The sequence below is a fragment of the Acomys russatus genome, chromosome 10 (assembly GCF_903995435.1).
Source record: "Acomys russatus chromosome 10, mAcoRus1.1, whole genome shotgun sequence".
Lineage (NCBI taxonomy): Eukaryota > Metazoa > Chordata > Mammalia > Rodentia > Muridae > Acomys > Acomys russatus.
The window spans coordinates 55,920,782-55,944,772 of NC_067146.1; the positions used below are offsets into that span (position 1 = coordinate 55,920,782).

The 23,991-nt window shown below is 50.1% G+C and overlaps 2 protein-coding genes across 2 annotated transcripts in view; one reads left to right on the forward strand and one right to left on the reverse strand.

Annotated features, from left to right (window-relative positions):
- The window catches only part of Cnpy1 (canopy FGF signaling regulator 1), a 53,721-nt gene that overhangs the window by 28,103 nt on the left and 1,627 nt on the right, over nucleotides 1-23,991 (reverse strand). The window contains exon 2 of the mRNA XM_051152215.1: nucleotides 10,842-10,954. Coding sequence (XP_051008172.1) covers nucleotides 10,842-10,954 — 113 coding nt within the window. The remainder of the gene's footprint in view (nucleotides 1-10,841; nucleotides 10,955-23,991) is intronic.
- On the forward strand, nucleotides 7,334-7,801 carry LOC127194672 (60S ribosomal protein L29-like). The gene has a single exon (XM_051152214.1). It carries the CDS (start codon nucleotides 7,334-7,336, stop codon nucleotides 7,799-7,801), a length of 468 nt encoding a protein of 155 aa, XP_051008171.1.

Sequence of the window (23,991 nt, forward strand, 5' to 3'; positions counted from 1 at the left end):
TATTTGCTACAAGGTTTTGTCATTTAATAGTAACCTAAGTTCCAGGACTTCTTCACCTTCAATTTTGTGATCTAAACAGTAACCAATTAGACTAGTATTCATTTAAATTTGCGAGGGCAAGCAAGACAAACAACGCAGAAGCTTAAAAGAAATGAATTCAGGCTGGTAAGATGTCTTGGCAGGTACAACCAGAGTCCCATCCCTAGAAACGCTGGGGCCTGACTTCCACAAGCCCACCCCCACCTCCACCACACATCACTAAGGTCCTGAGCCCTTCCACCCAGGGCATGCTGGGTGGGGAGAGAGCTCTCTCCGTTGGCCTGATTTCCATCCCCCTCCTCCTGCCCGCTCTAACTAAGCACAAGGTGTCAGCACATCCCCCACAGATGGGGGTATAGGGCAGGGCAGCCGGCATTGAGCAGGGATAATTCCTTATTTGTGCTTCTGCTTCCTGAGAGCGGCTCAGTTGACCCTTTGGAAGCTCTGGCTTCTTTCAAACAGCAAACAGGAAATCCCTCCAGGAATGTCAGACCCTAGAGGGCAGGGCCAGGGCCAGGGCCAGGGCTCTGCTGTGTGTGTGTGTGTGTGTGTGTGTGTGTGTGTGTGTGTGTGTGTGCGCGCGCGCGTGCGTATAGCATTCTTTGGCCTCATCACCATAGGTTAGGCCCTGTGACCATTACATCTCAGAATGCTCAAAAGCAATGGCAAGAACCTGGCCAAGGACAGACTTTCTTGGTGTGGTTGGTCCTACCCCCATGTGTGTCCCAATTAGTGTGAGATCCGGGCAGACTTGGACTCCAGAAGGACCAGGGAGTGTGCACAGTGGAGTGTCTCATCAAAGTGGTAAGCGGGAGTCAGCTCCCTTCCACATCTGGAGATGTGCTCTACAGAGTTTAGGGAGCTTCTGAAATTTAGAAAGTTCTATCTCAGTGAGGCCCATGTGGGGACCTCTAGGGTCTTTTAACACAGGGTCTCTCTATGTAGCCGTGGCTGTCCTAGAATTCCCTCTGCAGACCAGGCTGGCCTTGAACTCATAGAGATCTGCCTGCCTCTGTGTCCCAAGTGCTGGGATTAAAAGCCTGTACCATAATCATACACAGCTCAAGGCTTTTTAAATGATTAAAAAAAATTTTTTTTTTTTAGTTATGTGTATGTGGTTGTGGTGGTGGGGTGTGCACATGGCTGCAGGTACCCACAGAAGCCAGAAGAGGATGTCAAGTTTCTAGGAGCTGCTGTTACAGAGAGTTGTAAGCCACCTGACATGGGTGCAACTCGGATCCTCTATAAGAGCAGCAGACGCGCTTAACCACTGAGCCATCTCTCTAGCCCTCTCCTTCAAGGTCCTAGCCTTTAAACCACTCTTGCAGAGTGGCTTTCCCTCTCCTCAGAGCAGTTCATGTGACATCAGTTGTCTTTCTCTGTGGCTCATCATCTTGTTTTCTGAGACAATTGTCTCACTGCCTGGCTGGCAGCAAGCCCTAGGGATCCTCTCTGCCTCCCCAGTTCCAGCTTACAGGCACCACAGCAATACAAAGCTTTCTGTGGTGCTGAGGACCTCTTGTGTGTGTACAGCGAGCACTTGACCCACGGGGCAGCTCTGTAGCTCCAGGACTCAGTCCCATTTTACGATGCCTTCTGCTCCCTTCTCAGAAGTCTTCTGAACTTAAAAAAAAAAAATTAGCAAGTCTATCTGAACAGCTTGAATTATAAACGCCATATCACATTTAGGAGACCATTGCACACTCTAGTGGAGCGCAGCCTGCAGCAGGCTGGCTCCCCTGGCTGGGAGGTCCCGCTCTGGGAACCAGCTCCCCACATCTTCAGAGAAAGAGAAACCAATCCTCTCTCCTTTGCTCCTCATTATCAACACCCCGGTATTCAAACAGGCACCACTCAGGTTCTTACTTACAAGGAAACGCTATGAGGTCTCTAAAGAAGTCTATATCAGGTCCAATAGCCAAGGGAAAGTGGCACAGGGGCGGCCTTGTCAGGCACCCCTGAGAAGTGTGTGCCTTCTGTGACAGGTGACTCAGAAGCTTGGTCTCCAGGAGGCTTCCCCTGCCTGCTGCAGCCATCCTGCAAACTCAGGAAGTTCCACACAGGAAGCCTGGGGCAGAGGATGCAGGCCAAGGAAAGAGCCAGGTACCCCACAGGGCCTGACATTTTTAGCAGGCCAACAAATGAGGCTGCCTGAGTCTTGGAGTGTGCCATTCGCGAGCAGGGGTAGGGTTGGGCCATTTTCAGGATGGAGCAGAGTTATCGTATGAGCTCAAGGGGAGAGGTCTGCAAAATCAGATGATACAGAGCAGGGAAAGGAGCATCTAGGGATAGAGAGCAGTATCTGGGATTAGGGAGCTTGGAATAGAGAGCAATATCTAAGGATTAGGGAATTTTCTTAGAGGAGCTGTAATTACCTGTTTCTGACGGCAGGACCCCACCTCACTTCAAATGGCCAAACTTTAGGATCTGGCTGCGCCTGCACTGTCTCACTGCCCAGAAAAAGGATTAAGAGAATCTCTTTCCCTTTTAATTCAAAGCCCCTCCCCATACCCGTGGGGGAAAGGCACAAAGGTTAAATTCCCTTAGTTTGGGGGTGGGAGGGGAAGAGGAGGAGGAGGAGGAGGAGGAGAAGGAGGAGGAGGAGGAGCTTGTTAACCCTTTGAGATGATCGAGGAGGATAAGAGGCCCTGGGGGAAAGATCCACCTGCTGGCTCTTCCTGGAATAGCACAAGTCCCCCAGGACTGTGTTGTGGGACACTGCCCTGGGTGTCCCACCCAGTAAGCAATAAAAGGGACTCATCGTTCTTTCTGAGCTCTCAGATCCCAAGCGCTCACTAATCAATCAAGGTGTCACCGTTGTAGCCAAGATAGAGCATCACAGTGATGCTCAGCGCTGTCTCTGCCTGTGTTTGTGATGGCCACACATATATTCACTTGCGTTCATGCACACATACACATGTGCACACACACATACACATGCATGCACATACATACAATTGAGCATGCACACCCAGACATACACATGTGCATATACAGACTGGGACAACTCACTGCCTGGAACCCTTGCTCTCACCAGTTCTGCTTCTCATAGTGCCTGCTTGGCGACTTCACACTTGCTAGCCAGAAGCTGATCAGGAAGGGAGTCTGGCTGCTGCGACACTAAGCCTGTTCCCTCTCAGTGTGCAGTCCAACTGCACTGATATTGACACAGGCTTAATGTCAGGGTTTAGGCACTTTGGAGGCTACCTCTTTTGGATGGCAAGGGATTGACATGGAGACATGCAGGCGACAGGATTCTAGGACCAGGTGTGGAAGGTGACAGATACCCTGCAGTTAATGTGTGCGGGACAGGTGCACAGGGCTATAGGCACAGTGTGAGCAAGCACTGGGTGCTCCTAAGCCACAGAGGTCAGCTGAGAGAGGGAAGCGGCAGGGCATGGCCTCTGCCTCTTCTGGTATTCTCTGGATGTGGATTCTGCCAGGGGTTTGGGAGGATGAGGAAGTCCGGGGCAGCCTGAGCTGATGAAGTGCCAGGGATTGGAGGTGATCCCCCTATGTTGGTATCACAGGGGGTTGGTACTGGTGCTGAATGGTCAATGAGTGATTCCTGTCAGCTCTTATCCACCACTCTGCTGAACATCCGGGCCACTGCAGTGGATTAGAAGAGACTTGCCTGGGCTGCTTCTGTTCCTGGTACGATTGCATTGAAGGAGAGTGGACTGATCAGAGGATCATCTCCTGGAGGTGAGGAACTAGAGCCTGTAGCTGCCGTAGACAAGCCCAAAACGAAAACCCTATTTATCTCTTGCATGGGGTGGACACTCGAGGTGGTGATAGAGTCTCTCCAAAGAAGCTAAGTAACAGCACCAACTGTGAGGGCAACTCCACTGTCTCCCTGAGTCTGCCCTTTCTTCCTGCCAATTGATGTCCATTTTTGTTCCTGAGGTTAATGAATATGGAGGTGACATTTGCACTCTCCTGACTTCAGGTGGAACACAGAGTCCTGCTGAGACTCAAGTGCAGCCACTCGAACTGCCCACCTGCGTCTCTGCTTTCCTGTGCTGTGTGCACCGGCTGCCTCTGACTCCTCCTGGAGCAGCCTCCCACACTAGGCCTCCTGTGTGCAAAGAGGACAGTTGAGCAATGAGGAGATAGGCAGGCTTTTAGTTGAGTTTTGGGTTGTTTCTGGGTTTTGTTGTTGTTGTTTTTTTGTTTTGTTTTGTTTTGATTTTTTGTTTTTGCAGATCCGGTGACCAAGGAATAGCTCCAAGGCAAAGATCCTGAGCCTAAGCTTACTACCCTGGCTAGGGACGGCTGCTACCTCCTGACCCACCTTCCCCATGGGCAGTAACAGAGCCTTCGAGAGCCTAGTGGTGCTGGGTGAAGTGCCCCATTCCTGCACTCCAGTCCCCTTCTGCATATAGGGTGCTTTATTTGTACTAGAATCTGTCTGGGCAGCCATTAGGGCAGAACTGCCTGGCTGAGATCTGAGTTTGCTCCTTGGGACATACATGGTAGAAAGAAAGAACAGAATCCTATAAGTTGTCCTCTGACTTGCACATATATGCTATGTGCATTCACTCTTTCTTGTTCTTGCTTTTTTAAAAAAAGCAAAGAAATAGAATTTAAAAATTAAATGTTTTCTATATAAACCAGGCCAAGGAAACAGCATTACAAGTAAATGCAGTGCAACATTGTCAAATAGATTCTTCTTAAAATTTGTGTACAGCCCAAGTCTATAGTCTTGGAGACCAAGGGGTATTCATCCATCCATCCATCCATCCATCATTCATCCACTATCCATCCATTCATGCACTTATTCATCCTATCCATTCACCAATACATCTAGGCAGCCAGTAGCCTAGCTATCAGCGATCCATCTATCCAGTCTATCTATCTATCTCTCGATCTATCTATCCATCTATCCATCTATCTATCCTATCTATCTATCCATCTATCCATCTATCTATCTCTCTCTCTATCTATCCATCTATCCATCTATCTATCTATCTCTCTATCTATCTATCCATCTATCCATCTATCTATCTATCTCTCTATCTATCTATCCATCTATCCATCTATCTATCTCTCTATCTATCTATCCATCTATCCATCTATCTATCTATCTCTCTATCTATCTATCCATCTATCCATCTATCTATCTATCTATCTCTCTATCTATCTATCCATTTATCTACCATCCAACCATCCATCTATCTATCCACTGATGCTTGCCCTCTATGAGATGAGTAGGATGTGCAGAGTCAGGGAAAGGGATGGATTGTCTATTATTCCTGGCTATAAAGAATCTCGCTCATGTGCCGTGCCAGGTGGCTGAGACGTGTGGTCATCTTGATTCAGAAGAACAAGTTCTTAACCAGCTAGAGTCATGGAAAGGAAAAAGATATCCTGATGTCCAGGAAGGCCCCACCCTCTGTTTTCTGCATAGGACTCTTCATAGACCAAGGACAACCGTTGCTCCCCGGCCTCTGTTTCCCTGAGCTCCACACTTGCAGGGGGTGACAACAGCGTGGGCACTTTCCAGACCAGCACCCTAACCTTGGCTTAGGTTAAGGTGCCTCTGAGAGGGTCATAGCAGACTACACACCCATGGGTGCTGGTTGGTCTAGGTGTAGAGGTGGGGCTTTCTTGGCTGAGGGGGAAGGGGATAAGAGTACAAAGTGGGGAGTGGTTTTTCCACTATCTTAAAAGGAGCAGAATGAGATACTGTCCCTTTTGCCATAACACTGATGTCCACCAAACTGTCCATCTTCTCCCCAGGGCACCCTAAGTCCCCTCCAGAGGCCTGCCATGGCCTTCTGCAGGATGGCATTGACACTGGTCTTGTGATACCTGGAAACCAAAGTTCAGATCCCAGTGACTGGTAGGAATTCTCCACGTCATCTACAGTCCCCAGTCTGGGTATCAACTCATGGAGATGCTGAGTTCATCACCAAGGATACCACCGCTGGAGCCTGGAGCCAGGGCTGGGCCCTGTATGTGGGTGTCCAATCTGGGCCGTGGCCGCCAGAGCCTCTGCACTCCGAGAAGCTTGGCGCTTTCTGCGTAGGAGGCCAGGAATGGACGTGACATTGTTCAATTAATAGTCTCCTCAAACAAAGTGTCCTCAGGCTACTCTCGCATGCTGGGGACAGCCACCTGCCATGGTGGCTTTTGGGTTTTTAGGCATGGCCTACTTTTTATATTAACGCTATATAAAATAACACAGCATAGACTTCTCCTTTTCTAGCTGCTTTCTGGCATTTATATGTTTTCATATAAACATGTCACTAAGCTGATTTTTTTTAAGGCTCACTGACAGCTGCTAAAGTTCCTGATGGATTGAAATCCCTATTTGCCTCCCGGATGGCTGGGACAATGACCCATCACCCTATTTTGTTATCAGGCAGGATCCTAAGTGCAGTATATGCTTTATACGCACAGCTCTAGGATACCTGAGGGTCTTGGTGTTGCACAGTATATGACAGGATGGGTGCTGGGCTAGCAGCAAAGGACATTGAGGCTGCTTCTCAGCAAATCAAATAAATGCCAATTTGCCAAAACCAAGTCCCTAACCAATGACCCCTGATTCAATCTTCTGTCTGTAAAAACAGCCAGTTCAAGTGGGTCGCCTACCTCCCAGCTGACATGAGTGGCCGGACTTGACAAGATGCTGGTCCCTGTGCCACCGGTACTGGCTGGTGGCACTTGTCTGTTTATATGCCCACTTACAGGGAGTATGTGGCCTGGTTTTCTCAGAGCAGAGGAATCCTCCAGACTAAATCACATGATACACTTGCCAGCCCGACAACTAGCATAGAGAATCACAGACTACAGCCAGTGACTGAGCTTAGGACTTCAATATGCAAAAATAAGTGGGAGTCCATGGCTAATGCCACTGGCCCCCACCTCGGGACACCATCTCTGATACCACACCTCCAAGGTGACTCTGACTGCTGAAGTACCTGGTCTGCACAGCAAATTCCAGATGTGGCTTTAGAATACACCGGGGACCCTAGGGAGGTCCCCCATGGAGGCAGCTCACAGGGCTGTCCTCTCACCTGTCACCAGCCTTCAGTGTTGGGAGACTGCTCCCTGACGCCGCCAGCTCTCCTGCCACTCTTTGCAGGTGAACAGATATGATACATCATAAAACAGCACCAAGCCCAAGTTTGCCCCTCTGAGCACAAACTCTTCCTAACAACAAAACAAAAGATGCTAGGTATGGCGGTGCTCCCTTTGGCTATAGGTGACTTCCTTTACAAACAAAACAAGCACTCTTTCTCTTCCGGTCCCAGGAGCTGCAGAAGCCTTGGGTTACCACCATACAGACATGGCCAAGTCCGAGAACCACACCACACACAATCAGTCCCACAAATGGCACAGAAATGGCATCAAGAAACCCCGGTCACAAGATATGAATCTCTTAAGGAGGTTGACCCCCAAGTTCCTGAGGAATGTGCGCTTTGCCAAGAAGCACAAGAAACGCCTGAAGAAGATGCAGGCAAACAACGCACAGGCAGTGAGTGCCCGTGCAGAGGCCATCAAGGCCCTTGTGAAGCCTAAGGCTGTTAAGCCCAAGATGCCAAAGGGCCCCCGCTGCAAACTCATCTGTCTTGCTTTCATCGCTCATCCCAAGCTTGGGAAGAAGATTCGAAGCTACATGGCCAAGGGCCATAGGCTCTGCCAACCAAAGCCCAAGGTTCAAATCAAGGCAGACGCCACAGGTCCAGCTAAGGCCCAGGCTTCAGCCCCAGCTCAGGCTCCCAAAGGTGTCCAGGCCCCTGTGAAGGCCCCATAGAAAAGGCTTCTGCCAGTGTGAAGACAGATGGGCTAGTGTGACACACCTCCCTACACACTATTTACAGATGACCAGTGTCCTATGCTGTTTTTTACAAATAAACCCAAGGCAAGCTCTGTTAAAACAAACAAACAAACAAACAAACAAACAAACAAAAAACCCAAGCAAGTGGAGCAGAGTTCTTTGGATGAGAAGAGCATTTCTGACCAAGCCAGCAGTCAGTGCATAAGAACTGAGGCAAACGAAACTGAGCGAGTATCTCCATCCTCTTCTTTACAGATGCCAGGCTGGGAGGTGGTGCCAAAGGGCGTTCAAAGGAGACTTGTTTTCCATAACTCCATCCCACCTGCCTGCTCAGGAAGAAGGTGCTGAGCTGTCCAGGAAGAGTCTGGCTTTGAGCCTCTCCTCTTAGGACACTCGATTTACCAGGTGAAACCATTCTTGGAGAAGCACTCATCCTAAGAGATAGTGTCCAGTGGGTAGGGGAGATGGGGGGGGGGGGTGAGGTGGGGGTGGCAGAATGGTGCAGGTGAAGGCCCTATATCTTCCTATTACTTTATCAGGTCTATTTACCACTAGGAAGCCTCTGGGCCACCAAAGTTTTACCAGGAGCTCTAAGAACATGCCTCCCCAACTTTGGCAGCATTCCCCACCCACACCTAGGGTCTTAGAGATGTGATGGCTCCGACTAGTGGCTTCCTGTTGCCTACGGCAGCCCTTACTCAAGAGTATGTGGTGTCCAGAAAGAAAGGACAGGACAGGGGCTAAGAGCAGACAGCTAAGACCCAGAGATGGACAAGATGGGGGTGGGGGGAGCAAATCAAAGGCTGGGGAGACAGCAGAGTGTAGGAGACCTAGAGGGCTCTGATGCCTGTGGTTGGCTGTGACCCTTGGGTCCTGATGACTGAAAGAGCTTACCCAGGCAGTCTGGCTGCCATTTGACTGGAGACTCAGGAAGAGTCTTGGAGTGGGCAGGTTTCTCTGAAGTCCACAAATGATGCCAGTATGGGGGAAAAATTTGTACCAGAGTGGTAGAGTGTTGAGGGTGCTGGAGAGGTACTTGAGAGAGGGAAAGGCCTATGTGAGAAAAGTGTCTGAGGGAAGAAGGAGGTGGGGCTGCCTAGCCATGTAACTAAGCACCTTCTTTTGTTTTCTGAGTCTAATGCTGAGCTGTAGGGAAGGCCATGGGGGGGCGGTTCTATCTGCACCACTGACAAGGCTATGTGGCCTGGACCTGGTCCAAGCTAGGTAGGCTCAGCATGAGCTGCTGGCTCCTCTGTGGCACACTGTGCAAACTCTGTGGTTAAGGTTTTGCCAAGTAGCCTGGGACTGAAGCAAACCCCTGTTGGGGCTCTGAGTCACAGAGAAGCCCTCTAGTCAGTTTCTTCTGAAGCTGGTGGAATTCTCCTAAGGTTGGTGCTGTGGGGAAATCACTCCACTGTGAGGTAGCCAGAGGCAGAACACTGACCATCTGGTTCCCAAATGATAGTTCTCTCAGGCGTGCTGTGCAGGGAGGAGCCCCCAAGGAAGTCCCTGTGCTGGTGCTACAGCCTTGAGCTTGGCTGACATCTAACGCTCCATGAAAGATGTGGTACAGTGGCCACTCTGAAGTTACTTTGTTTCCTGGCAAATCAGAAAAAAACAAAACAAAACAACTCTTTGGACTAAGCTTGCCAAGGTGGGTCAAGCAGGAGAAGGGAGTGATAAATTTAACTCCTTTTGGGGAGAGTAGACCCCAGGAAGGTGTAGAATTCATACACGGCCAGTCCTTGGCAACAGTGCTGTAGGATGGTACAGGAGGCTGAGGAGGAAGATGCTCAGAGCACATTATTCAACTCCCTGAGTAGCTGTGTGCTGGCTCCGCCACAGTTGTCAGTATCACAGGCTCTTAGGTCTTCTGCAAGGGGTATTAGGTCATTACCAGGATTAGAAATTGCTTAATGAAAATAAATAAATAAATAAATAAATAAATAAATAAATAAATAAATAAATAGCTTAATGGCTCCCAACAAAGAGCCACCGGTTTCCTCCTGACCCTCACCCCACCCCTAGTCCTGTACCCTTTCTCTGCCCTTCCATGGGACAGTATTTGCTTCCTTGACTTTTCCTCTGTTGCCCCAATTACTCCACGAAAAAGAGTCCTTCTCCTGACTAAAGTACTGTAAATGATGGATCAGTTAGCCCTCACTCAGGTGGCTAAAAATTGCTTTTAAAGCAATACTACCAGCATGTGAAAACACACACACATACACACACACACACACACACCAAACCCCTCTTTCTTGCCCATCCCTCTCTGCATGGGGACACCATGTCAGGGAGGGGGTGATGTGTAGACAAATTCCTTCCGTGTTTGTTTTTAACATGGGGCAAGACAGCAAGAATCCAGTTCCTGTGGCTGTTCAGCTTTGCACAGGCTGGGCACCGTAGGGGCAGCCATTCTAAGTCCCTGTGTTCCCTATCTGTACTTGGAAGGAATGGTGTCTCCTAAAATGTCTGACCTCCCCTCTGCTGGCCCACCTGCCCTTGCAGCACCTGCCACTGTGGACCCCTGGGCCAAGCCCCCTTTGAGTTGAAGGAGACCCCTTGTTTCCCCTGAGCCACGGGCCAGTCTTTCCTGAGAAGAACTTGCATTCTGCTCCTGTTTCATTCTGTAGAATCCGGAAGGAGGGGGGGGTGTAGTGCCCAAGAGCCCCCCCTCCCAATACCCACATAGCCTTTGAGCATCTGCCCTGTCACCTCCCTGGGCCCCCTGCTGGTCTTGCCTAAGAACCATGGTCTCGCTATTTTTTTATTCTGATGAACAACAGGGCCGAAATGTCTTCCAACTTGACAAAACACAAAATTTAGGTGCTGAGAGAGATACTTCAATTTCAAGCTTAAAGATTACTTTGGTCCCTCAGGACTCAGAAGCAATTTAGCGCTGACACCCTGAACAAGAGCAAGGTTAGAAGATTAAGACCAACTGCTGTTTGGATAAATGGTTGGTAATTGCCCATATCCGCAATTATATACTGGCACATAATTCCTTTTCCGCTACCTTTTTCCTCTCCTGTGTCCCATCAGGCCTGATGCGGTAGGAGCCCACCTTGGTTTTCTTCTGTCGAGCCTTGGTGATGTCATACTCCACCTCGTCCATCAGGGCCCTGCATGCTGAACAAGACAGATGGTGTGGTCAGGGGAGAGGAGCGGTATGGGTGAAGGAAGTGCCCGCTGTACCCCTGGGCGTGGAACTCCTACAAACATGGATGTGTGTGGACATCCAGGGCAGAGGATCCCTGCTCTGTGGTGCCCAAAGACAGATGGGCCAAGACCTGGAACCTTTATCTCCCTTTGTACACTGGTCTTTTTCCTTTCCTTAAAAAAAAAAAAAAAAAAAAAAAAAGTTTCTATTTTGTGTGCATACGTTTATGTCTGTGCCTGCTTGGTGTGCAGGGATGCCAGAACAGGGTGTTGTACTTAGTGACCTGCCAGGTGCTGGGAACCAAGCCCAGAACCTCTTCAGCATTCGATCCTTGCCTTCTGTCTGCTGCCGCTGACAAACGAAATCCTTACTAGGGTGAAACAAAGAGATTTTTCCCCTTCAAGGTCTGAATTTAGGAAGCCATCTTTCCTCATAACAGCTGGAACCGAGAGCAGCAAGCGCTTTTAACCACTGGGCCCCCTCTCCAGCTCCTCTGTGCTGCTGTTTTTTAAGTCCAAGTTTCCCCTTGCATGTAGATGGCAGTGCTGTAACTGAGAGAAGCTGCTGGTGCTGCCAGCTTATCAGATATCCCAGAAACCCCTGTGGTGGTTTTGCGTTGGCCTAAGTAGCCGCTTGAATCACAGGAAAGTATTGTCCAAGGTTGCCCCCTGCTCGTAAAAGTCCATCTCTTTGAACTCTGAAACACTTCTTATGGTGCTTTCCAGGTGATCTACCCACCTAAAACCAGTCTCCTTTCCTCTAAGATACTATCTTTCTTGAGAAAGCTGCACTGTTACTGTTATAAAGAAAGCCTTTGGTGCCCCCAAACCATTGGCTGTCCTGGATGCTGACTTTGGATTCCGTGTCTCTACCTACGAGAAGGGCAGAGCCTGTGGGGGGGGGGGGGGGGGGGTGGGTAATGAAGAAACTTAGCAGCAGAAACCCAAGTCCCAAACAATTCATGCAGACTTAGCTGGTGAGTGACCCAGAAGCTGTCTCCTTCCACCGTGGATCCCACCCCAGAGCCTCCTTGCTGGGGCAGAGTAAGCTCATATGGCCAGAACCAGCCTTTGGCAGTGGAGATCTGACCCTGGGTTGGGTACTCTTCTGCTTGCGCATTAGAATGTAGCAGCTAGTAGCACCGGCTGCTACAATGAGGCAAAGATGGGCTGTGCGTGGTGGTGGCTGGGGCCAGCGTGTTTGGTGCTTTCCAGTCATTTGCTAGGTAGATGTTGCTATGGTTCTACAGTGGTATGGATACTGCCCTGTGGCTAATGCTAGAGCCTTCCTCTGTGCGGGCCTGTCTGGGAGGGACAGAGCCACTTGGGAGGAGCAGTACCTGCTGCCAATGCACACCCAGCTAAGTAGCTCTGAGTTGCCCTCAGCCACAGATTTGGAACATTAGTGTCATGTGACCCCCAAATACCATTTTGAGCCCGCTGATGACTGCCAGGTCAGAAGGAGAGATTGCCAGTCATTATTAACATTACTAGGTCAGTGTACAGCCATACCACCCAATCTCACCTGCTCTCAGGAGCTAAGTAGGGTTGGGCCTGGTTAGTACTCGGATGGTGAATCCAATGCATGCAACCTGAGGCTTCCAGTGGAATAGTTAGGGGTCCTCCTCAGCCGTGGGCCATGGGGATGGAAGGTTTTTTTGGCTATAGTCACAGGTGTAGCTGGCCATGATTCAGTTGGCACTATGCTAACATGACCTGCGAGGCTGACAGCTGCCCTGGGCTATCATCACATTCCTCAAGTCATGGAATGCAAGCATCCCTCCCATTGATTGTTGCATGTTGGCATTAAAGCTGTTTGTTCTGGAACCTTCCAGAAGGACCAGTTCGCCCTTGATCTACTATTTGAGTGAGGATGCTGGCTGGCTAAGGTTGGTCTTGGGCAGTCAAGAACAGGACACAATAAGATGTTCAGTGAGGAACTGTGGGTCCAGTGCCTCCCAGTGGGCTTCCGGACCCTTCTTCCTGACCAGCTGAGAAGAGAAGGCATTCGGGGGGGGGGGGGTTATGAAAGAGCAGGAGAAAGCAGGGACTGTAGAGCAAGGATAAGGGATGGCTTTGCACTTCCTTGTCCCTCCTGGGATAGCCTGTGGTAGCATCTCACCGGGAAGCCTCAGATCATGGCCACCCTCCCTGGAGTGGACTACGAGCTGGCAAGTCAGGATGGGAATCCTGGCTGTTGGGGTCACAGGAACAAATGGTGGTGTCGTCCACTGTGGAGTGCAAGGCTGTCACTGGCACATGTTCCCCTTCCCAGCCTATCATGTTTCTCTTCTCCGCTCCCCGAAACTAAATGTGGGGCTCTTCCTATATGTGGCATATTCACTGACCCCAGCCTGGGGGGTCTCAGGATCTTGGGGTAACCAAATAAGAAGCCCAGAAGTTCAGCCAGCCTGGGGAAGTGGCATTGCAGACACTACCCAGAAGGGTACAGCCATTGTTAGGGGGAGCTTCTCAGGGCCAAGAGGACATCATTAGCTTCTGGAGGGGACAGGAGGGATGGGAGGGGTACCTCCAGCACTGCCATGACATTCCTGACCTCCCCAAGGAGGAACAGCTCTTTGAGAAAAGTTCATTTTAAATTTCTGCCCCAGGTCACAGAACATGTTAAAGGAGAGTCACATCAGCGACCTGGGCTCCATATTTCAAGTCCAGCATTAATTTAAATGTTAATCTGAAATCTTCACGTAAGCCACTGGAGTTTAGAGTTTATTAGAGCAGACGGCAGGGGTGGAGCCTCATGGGGGCACTGGCGGGTCACATTGCCTGCCAGAGGGCAAGCCCCCCCACTCCCAGCTGGGTCTCCCAATTCCTTTCATGCTGCAATTTCTCCTCTCTCCCTGCCTCCCTCTTTCTCTCAGAGGAAGATTTGAAAATGGGGACAGGAAATTCAGGTGACCTCAGGTTATGGGCCATCTCCAGACATCCACTAAAGTAGCCCTTATGCATCGCTTCCCAAAGCCAGCATGACACACAGCCTGGGCTGGACACACGGCAGGGGAAATTATACAGTAAGAACAGGCAGGGGTTGCCACTCGGAGGCTGCATGCTCTTCAGTGCTGTAGCTTTCTAGGGGCAAAGGTATCTGATGCTTGATTTTGAGGTACAAAGAAGTCACTGAGCACATATTACAGGCCCGCCATCTGGCAGGAGTGCACATCTGCCTGGGATATCAGTGAGCTCAATTCCAGAGGAGAAGCCATATGGTGAGAGGCATCCAAGGACACCACTGGTACCCAGTGACATCTAGCCAGTCTGGGAATAGGACCCATGCAACTTTCTACAGCCCTCCAGGACTGTAGCGTGGGGTCGGGGTGGCTACTAACCTTTACATGATCAATTAGTTTTAAATTGCTATGTAATACCCTAACGGGCAGGTGTACTACAGCCTCCATTCCTTTGCAAACATTTAAAAGAGTCGTGGTCTAGCCTGAGGTCACCTCTGTGCCAAAAGACACCTGAGCACCTTCACTCAGGCTGACTGAACTGCTTGCTTCTCACTCGGTTGAGGATCACAGCTCAGAATGCTCACATGGGGGAGGGGGACTCCGAGACTCAACGTGAGAAAGGCTGCCTTCACTCCTTCATTTATGGGCTCAAGGGTAGCAGGACTCTGACTTTCAGAAAGGATGGGTTACATCCCATGAGAATGAGGTAGGCAGCACAGGTCAGAAAGCAGGACCCACACAGACTCGGCCTCTCTTCTACGCAGAGGTATTGAGGTGTTTCTTTTGGCAGACGGGGTCTAGCTGCACCTGTGACCTGCCTTGATATACATGGTGGATTGGTACTGTGCAAAGTCATAGGGGCCAAGACCCCCCCCCCCCCCAAATCTCTCTGAGCTTCACCCTGGCCCTCTTGAGGGCTCTGGCCGTGTGTAAGGAGTCATGCTGGTCAACTCCCAGTGAAAGGCTGCATAAGAGCAAGTGAGAGCTATGCAGGGCCACCTGCTATGCTGTGTACCTTGGGTGTGATACTGCAGGACAGACTGTGGAAGAGAGTTGGTGGCTGATGTCACACAAGACAGGTGGGTGGGTACCGGTGCAGAACAGGAGACGGCCCTAGGAAGCCAGAGAGACCTCAGAAGCAGGCATTGCTGGCTAGCAGAAGAATCAGGGAAAACTGTATACACAAACACCATGATGGAAAAAGGCAAGCCAAGATGGATGGACGAGGAAAAAAAAAAAAGCAGGAAGCCAAATCCTTGGAGAGAAAGCGGCACTGTGTGCTATTTGCTGAGGTGGCAGGCCAGGTGGGGCAGAAGGAAAGGTGTCTTTATTCTGAGGCAAGAGAAACCAGCCTTCTGGTCTTAGTGACACTTAAGATTTGCATGTTGCCCAGGTCATTTAAGGCACAGTCAGGAAGATGGAGGAAGGGATGGGGTGTGTCCAGTGAGTAGGTGATGGGCTACTGCAACAGTCCAGGCGGGATAGGGATGAAGCTTCAATTACAACCATGGCAAAAATGCTAAGAGGTCAGTGAATTTGAGAGCACACTGGGAGGTGTAAATCAAAAGCAGTAGTAGTGACATGGATGCACAGGACATGACAGCACAGCACACTGGCCACCTCCCATTGCTGCTCTCATTCTTCTGTTAGTAAACACTGCTCTCATCTAGTTGTTAGCCTCCAGCTGCATCCCGGCCGGCGACTGATGTGGGCTGATTGCTTGTCACATCCACGGAGATGTTCTTCGAAGAGAGGTCATCTGGAAGCTCTCCCCTTTACAAAGCAGAGACCTGTAGGAACACCTCAGAGCCAGGGCAGCACAAGGAGAAGGAAGAAGCTGGGGCTCTGGTGACTCGGCTGAGACCCTTGAAGGAGCCCGACTTCATGGGTGTCGTTCAATCCATGCCCTGCTATTGAAGCCATTTTGTTCAGTATGATGCTACTTGCTTCTGAAGCCTGTGGCCTTCGGTGGTATGGTAGTGTGCTAGCACTGTTGTAAATGTTGCAGACTGGGCTTGGCAACAGAAGAGTCTCACAGTTCCGGAGGCTGACAGTGAGATGAAGGTGTCGCGGGGGACAGGACAGTTCCTTCTAAGACTTCTCTTTTCAGTGGCCTGCCAATAGTGTGTCTCCACATGTGTCCATCCATAGCCATCCCTGTGCACATGTGTGTCTACTCACTTTATCAGGAACTAGCCTTATTGGGTAAGGCCCACCCCACAGGTCTTGCTTACTTTAACCTTGTGTTTAAAGGGCCTGTCTCCCAAAGCAGCCATGTTGATAGTTACAGTCTTGGCATATGAGCGGAGAAGGGCACAATTCTATGCCAAGAAGCAACAAGAAGGAAAACTGCCTTTTATATAGTAAAGAACCCCATAAGATGGCCATTCCCAGTTGGCTGCCTCAGCCCCTCCCTGCTGTCCACACCTTGGCAATGCTCTTGGCTTTCCCTGCAGGGTACTGGGTGTCATCCATTGTTCCAGGCCTCAGACTCCCAGACCCCTGCATCTGGGTCTCCCAAGCATGTCTCTCCTTGTCATTTTAAAGGAATGTGTTTCATCTCTGAAGGCCTGCTGCTTTGGCCATCCTGTGGCCTGGCCTCACCTTGTCTCCTGCATGGAAGCAGTCAGAATATCTGGCTGAGGCAGGCTGTGACCCACCTTTCAGTGCTAGGGAAGGCCTCGCCCATTCTCCAAAGCTCTGGACGGCTCATTAGCTGAACAAGATCAGGGCTCAGCTAGCAGGTATGTGTCTAGCCAGAGAGCAGCATTCCACTCTGTGAGGGTCCGGCATTGGGCAGAGATTCAGGAGGCAGCAGGTTGGGATGGAGGGGGGTGGGTGATTTGCAAAGATGAGGCTCCACCAGCTGGTGTGGACAAAACTGAAGCCCGGGGCTCCTGTAAGTAGCAGCAGGCCTTGCATCCCCCATCCCATCACCACGGCAACCCGGCTGAGGGAGGGGCTCCCCACTGAGTTTTAACCCAAATTATATTTTCCAGGTCTAAAATCAGAGCCACTGTAAGGGAAGAACACATTTTCACAACTTCAAGATGCCTTGGCTGAGAGACAAAGATGAGGGATGGATGCTGGGAAGGACAAAAAACCTACTGAGTACTGCTTTAAAGTGGACCAACTGCACAGAGCCAGAATGCTTCTCCCTCCTGCTCATGGGAAGATGTGAGGTTGGTGTTAGGGTATCGGGGTTACTTTTAAGGAACTGTTTAGTCTCACTGTCATAATGTTTACCACCAGCCACAGCCATCTTTGATGTTCAAGACAACGGCCCTGTGTGCCTAAGGACACAGAGAACCATGATTAGAAAATGCTGATTGCTTTTGTAGACATATGAACAGCCACACTATGGGAAGACATTGAGTGTTAACATCAAATAAAAGCAACTGCAGGCAGCCTTCAGGTAGCTGGAAATACCCAGAGCCCAGCCAGATACCACCACTCAGACCTTGCTTCCATACGCTCTCTATTTAGTCAAGTCTTAGTCTGAGAGACTCTACTCCACATTTCCTGGATACCGAGTCTTTTCCATAAAATATTCAATTACCTTAAGAAAAGTCTGGACCTGGACATGGCAGTGCATGCATGTGATCCCAAGCTCAAGTGGGCCATGTGGGACTGTACTTTAAAAAAAAAAAAAAAATGGGAAGGAAGGGAGGGAGGGAGGGAAGGAGGGGAAAGGAGAGAATAGAAAAAGCAACAAGCTGTTGCTTTGCTGTTTCACAAGACCCAGGCAGGTGCTTCGGTGTTATTTCTCATCTCATGGGTCCTGTGGGTCTGTGTCAGTGACAAGAAACCATTATGTGATTAGAGGTGCTCTAGGGAGGCTACACCCTGACACTCCTTGGGGAGCTGGAGGCCACATGCAGCAGCGACAGCAGCTATTGGCCTTGGGTGTTCTCTGTGGGCGCTGCTCAGCACCCTCGGTGAGTCCTGTGGTCTGTGCCCCATTCTGTAAGGGTCAAAGATTTAAAAGCTAGCCAAGCTCCCTAATCTGCCCATCACCTTCCTTGAGCCCCCTCTGAACCATGTGAGTAGTGGCTGGTGAGCAGGGAATGGGCGGGTAGAGTATTTCCAGGTTTAGCTACAAAAGTGGTCTTAAGACCAGATTCTCTCCTGAGACCCCTTTGAGACTCCAACTGCAGCCACATTTTCAGAGAAAATGCAACGCAGGCATGGTGGTGCACGCCTATAATCCCAGCACTCAGGAGGCTGAAGCAGGAGGATCACTATGAGTTGGAGGTCACCCTGGGCTACACAGTGAGGTCAAAGCTAGCCTGAAGTACATAGCAAGAACTTGGAAGGCTTCCGTCACTGTGGCAGCGCCTACAGTGGAGACAGGGGCCCAAGCACTGAGGCTGCCTGCCTCTCCAAGCCAGGGCGACTTGCGGAATCAGCCACCACACCCCTAAAAGAAGTGTCTAGTCTTCCAGCTGCTGGCCACCAAAGCTTTAAGCGACAGATTGCTAGCCCCTCCTTCCTACCCTGGGGCTGTGGAGAGGAGATAAAATAGTGGTTCCTGTCAGAGCCTCAGTGGGAGCTGTCCATGGTGACTTTTCCTGCCTCAGCTGACTGGTGTGATGGGAGAAGGCACCTTTCCTGCTTCAGTTTGCTGCCTTCACCAGAGCTTCCCATGAAAGCAGCACCTCCTCTTCAATCTCTGTCAGCCATTCATGCTGCAGGGAAAGGCTTCCCTGCCGTGGACTCTGGAAATTTTGTACTTTGTAAACTTCATAACCCTTCAAGGAAAAAAGTGGCCAGACCCCTGCCTGAAAAAGCTCCAGCAGCCCAACTCCTTCCCCAGACCTCTGGAACTGTCATCTCCAGTCCTTCAGCAGGACTCATCCCAGATTATACTAATTTGAGGTGAAAAGTCTGTATAAAAACCCACCAATCCTCGAGCAGGAGAACCAACCAATCCCTGAACAGGAAAGCCCAACAATCCCTGAGCTCCTCCAACTCAGGACTTGAAATCCCACCAATTCTCACTCTGCCCTAGAAATCCCTACCCTAGAAAGCTCCACTCCTTAAGAAATCCTATATAAAGGCTGTGTCTGCCCAGTTCCCTGCTACCTTCTCCCAGGAGCAGAGGCAGCCACTCCTGGATTTGTCCTTCCTTTCCTGGATTTATCCCTCCAATAAATCTCTTTTAAGAGACTTACTGCCTGGTGTGACTCATCAGAAGCAGCAATGAAGAAGAAAAGAAGCAGGAAAGGAACAGCTGGTCTTAGGCTCCTAGGCTCCTCAGTTCATCAGCAGTGGCTGGAGGAGTGGGGCTCAGGCTCCTAAGCTCCTCAGCTCATTGGGGGTTGTGGTAACCCTCCCTTGGGAGCTTCAGCATCTCTGCAGAGGAGGCTTCCTCTCAGAGTTGTGTGGTTTCTGGCTTCCTGTGTCTCAGGATACCATTGGGAAACTGTCCTACCTCAGAGTTGTGTGGATCCTGTCCCACAATACCCCTCCCTCCGAGTAACAGAAAGGTTAACGCGAGCAACTTCAGAGCTTGTCTCAAAAAAGTAACACAAAATAGTCCAGTTGTAGCAAGCATCTGAAAAGCACAGTTCATGTGAGTTCTGATAAAGTGATAGAGAACCCACTCAGGCCAGCTCTGTCTTGTCCTACGGGCCAGCCACGTCCATTACTGGATACCATCATAACCGAACCCTTGTAGTTCCATCCAAAGGCCGTGGACCTACCCCAGCAGGCTCAGAACCCTGTCCTGCCCAGGAAGAAGAATGGTGTCTCAATAAAGTCAGTTCCAAGGCACATTCCAAAGACGAGCCTGGCTCCTGCAGAGCTCAGCCTGGGCAGTGTGCAGTGAGGCAGCCAATTGGTGCTGACTCCTCAGACAGACAGATTTCCTCCTGGGCAAACACTTGCCACCACTCTAATGCTTCAGCTCGAACAGGGACCCTGGGCATCTCTGTCATCACAAGCAAGGCTGGTGAGCACCTGGGCATTAGCTTTCTATTGGCTCTTGCCAGAAAACACTGAAGTGTCCCCCCCCACCCCCCCTCCAGTCTACCAGCCACAGGCATTGAGGTCAGCCACCGCAGAAGCCAAGCTCCATCTAGCCCAGAGATCCTATAGCCAGCTCCAAGTCCTCAGGTATGGAGAAGGAAATTAGTTCGACTCAGACTCTATCATTTGAGAAGGATTAAGGGGTGGCTTTGTAGGAGAAAGTATGTCATGGGGGGCATTCTCTGCTTCATGCTTGAGGGTCAAGGTGAGAGCTCTCAGCTCGCTGCTCTAGCTGCCACAGTTGCCTGCTGCTCCTCCTCCTCATTGTGATGGTAGTGGACTCTTTGTGACTCTGGAACTGCAAGCCAAATAAACCTTCCTTCTAAGTTGCCTTGGTCATTACGATAAAAAGCACCTAACACACGATGGGAACCCAAAAGGGCTCAATGGGGCTATGAACAGTAGAAAATTTGGGTAGGTATGGGGTGAAGCCACCCCATAGAAAATGCCCAGAAGCCAGATGAGCTTAAAGACTCCACGGAGATGCTGTCCAGGCTGGCTGCTAAGGAAGAGGAGGATGAGAGGAGCCCAGGAACATAAGGGTTGTCTTGCCAGTACCCCAGTGAAGTCAGAAACCCTAACGGGGAAGAAAGGAGGCAGAGCCCGAGTCCCTGGGCCTCTCACTGGAAGGTGGGCTACAGCACAAGGACCCATGCCTCTGCGTCATTGTGAGTAGGTCTTAGCTCAGGTTTCCAAAAGTCACGCTCCTCCAGCGAACACTATCCATTCCCTAATTCAGAATGAACTTGTTACAGTGTTTTTAGTGTAATGAAAACATTAGCTCTAGTCTCAAAGGAGCAGTTGTCACTAAATCAATAGCCCTGTGCTGTCCGTTCTGTTGAGGGCTGATGGGCTGAGAGGTCTGTAAGCGACGTGGGGCAGAAGTGCTGTCCAAGAGTGACTGGTGAGACACAGAAAGCTGCTGTCTGCAAGGGCACAGCTCAGGTGTCCTCAGGAAAGCAGGATTGACCTCTGCAATGACCTGCTGGGCTGCGTCTGCACTGTGAGCCCTGGGGAGGCGACTGAGAAGTTAATCCACAGAGCCTGAGGATGGGCTGCCGACAGTGTGCAGGAAGGACTGTGGGGCTATCCAGGAAGGGCCATCTCCACAGCAGCCAATGTGTCCATCAAGAATGGGTTTTCATTATTCTAATACGTTCAAACTATCAAACCACTCAGAGTCCACAATTCTTTCTTGGTTTCTTCTTTCCTTCCTTTCTCCTTCCTTTCTTCCCCTTTCTAATTTTTTTTTTTTTGAGACAGAGAGAGAGAGAGAGAGAGAGAGAGAGAGAGAGAGAGAGAGAGAAGACATACAGGTTCAAAGGCATGCATGTGGAGATCAGAACACAGCTTTCAGGAGTCTGTATGTATCTTCCTCCTTATTGGGGTAGGGTCTCTCTTGCCCTTTCTGCTACCTCCATCTTGCCATAGAAGAGCTGGGATTACAAACCCACACTATTGTATCCAGCTTTTTTTACATGAGTTCCAGGGGTCAAATTCAGGCCATCAGGCTGAACTTTAACCTGTTGAGTCATCTTCTTGGGCCATGATCTAGCTCTGAGGAGGGACTGATCATTAAGAGAAAGGGCCTGTCCCCAAGAAGACAAGCACAAGAGTTCAATACAACAGTGATTCCAGGCCATTTGTCATCATAAGATCCACCACATGTACATGTACATGGGTGTGCACATGCATCCACACACACAATCACCATGACCCCATTATCCTTCCTTCTCTCCTACCTATTGTTGGGGGATTGGAAGGTATTAGGGTAAATAAGGGTTGGAAGGGACGTAGAGGCCTAAGAAACCCAAATAAAATAGAGTCCGAAAATATGCACTACACATATACATGTACATACATGTACAATCCACAAGGCCCAAAGTCATGCATGCACACACAACCATGACCCAACAACACACATCCATACATCCACAACAACCAGAACCCAATGATACACATACATGATACATTCACACATATATAATCACCGTGACCCAAAGACACTTTATGCCTGCATACACATAAACAACCCACATGATCCAAAGACACACACATTTATACACATACCCATTTGGCACACACACACACACACACACACACACACACACATATGCATACATACACACACAAAATCCACATGGTTCAAAGACACACACACATATGCATGCACACAAACACACATACATACATACACATTGCACACACCCACTCTGATAACTGCTCTAAGAGAGGCATCTGTGATGGAACCAAGTTTTCCACAGACAAGGACAAGGCACAGAGAAGATGGGTCAGAGCTTGGCAGGGCAGTGTCTGGGTGAGCTCAGGCTCCACAGAAATGGATAGGTGAAGCTGCAAGCATCTGGCCTCTACACCAGAGAGAGACACAGTCAGGCTGAGGGAGCAGAACAAGACAGAACACAGGCAAGTCTAAGCACAGGACACCGGCTATCTGATAGCAGGTGAAAAGTCCACGGAGAGTGTCAGCAGAGTCCAGATACAAAGTTCACGGAGAAATCACTACATTTCTGCTTACATGAGGTTATGAGAAAACACAGCAGGGAAAACCAGCTGGAAGTAAGCTCAACATCCCCTGTGCTTCAGGGCAGCACAGTGACTCTGTGTGACACATGACATTTATGTGCCCATGTTGTGCAGTGTACAAGGAATGACCTTGATGTGAACTGTAGCTGATGATGTGTCAGTAAGATTCACCCTTTGTGGCAAATGGACCATATGAGTGATGCTAGGGGGTGATGGTGGGGGATGTGGAGGTGATGGTGGAGGGGTGAAGGGGGTGTTGGGAGGCTGTGGGGTGATGGTGGGGGATGTGGCGGTGATGCTGGCGGGGTGCAGAGGGATGGTTGGGAGGCTGTAGGGTGGTGGGGGGGATGTGGGATGTGATGGTGATGATGGGAAGGCAGCAGTAACAAAACTCCAAACAAAATGCTCTAGACACAGTGGAAACACATTCTAGAGGTCAGAGGTCAGAAGTCATTCAGGCTTAGGGGTGGTTCCATACTTTCCCACAGATGGCTTTTACCTCTGAGTCCAATGCAGCTGCTCCAACTAGACTGGATCAGAAAGGAGGGAACCACAGGGCTGTCATCTCACTGGCCATATGGCAAAGTAAGGGCAAGGAGTGGAGGGAAGTGTCAAAATAGCAGAGGGTCACATGTCCTGACCAGCAGGGGTCTGGGTGGAGCCAGTTACCAAAGGCAAGAATAGTTTCCTTTTTGTGTGAGGTTCCTGTCTCCAAAAGGGAAAGTGGCTTGCCAGGACATTTGTTTCTCTACTGTCTCCCCCAAGCCCTTATAGACTCTTTGCCCCAGAACTCAACTAAGCAGTAGAGGTGCAAGCCAGCAGGAACCAGAACTCAGGCATGGAGCCAGCGGGAAACGTGACCCTGCTCTGCCACCGTGGGACACGGGAAGGGCACACTCAGGCCTCACCTGGTGAGTGGGATGATGATTCCACAGGCTGAGATCCCGGAACAAAGATGCGGTATGAGTGAGAGGCGAGCTTTGAGTGAAAAGAGTGCGTGCATGGAGCGACTGAGGAGCACTGTGGGCAGATGCAGTGCCAGTGCAGCAGGGCTGGGCAGCTACCTACCACAGTCAAATTAAGCACCTCTGCTTGTTCTTATAAAAAACGTTTATTGGAACAGAGGCAGACTCAAATGTTACAGGTTTTCTATTCTATTTACTCTCTCCCTCTCTCTCTCATTGGAGGGGGTACACATGCATGGAGAGTAGGAATTACATTTCTCCTTCCACCATGGGGGTCTTGGAGATTGAACCCAGGTTATTAACTTAGTAACCCACACATAACCATGTATACAGTGCACGCACATGCACATGAGCTGGTGCGGGGGGAGCACCCACAGGACCCTGTACCCAGCCCTGTGCTGGATGTGTTCAGAACTGATCAGAATCTCAAAATGCACAAAGTGTCCCCAAAACATGTCTGTCTAAAATCCACACCAAGGCTCTGAAATTCTATTGCACATTG

What these genes read in the sequence shown, in the direction of transcription:
- LOC127194672 (XM_051152214.1), top strand. Translation starts at nt 7,334, where the DNA reads ATGGCCAAGTCCGAGAACCACACCACACACAATCAGTCCCACAAATGG.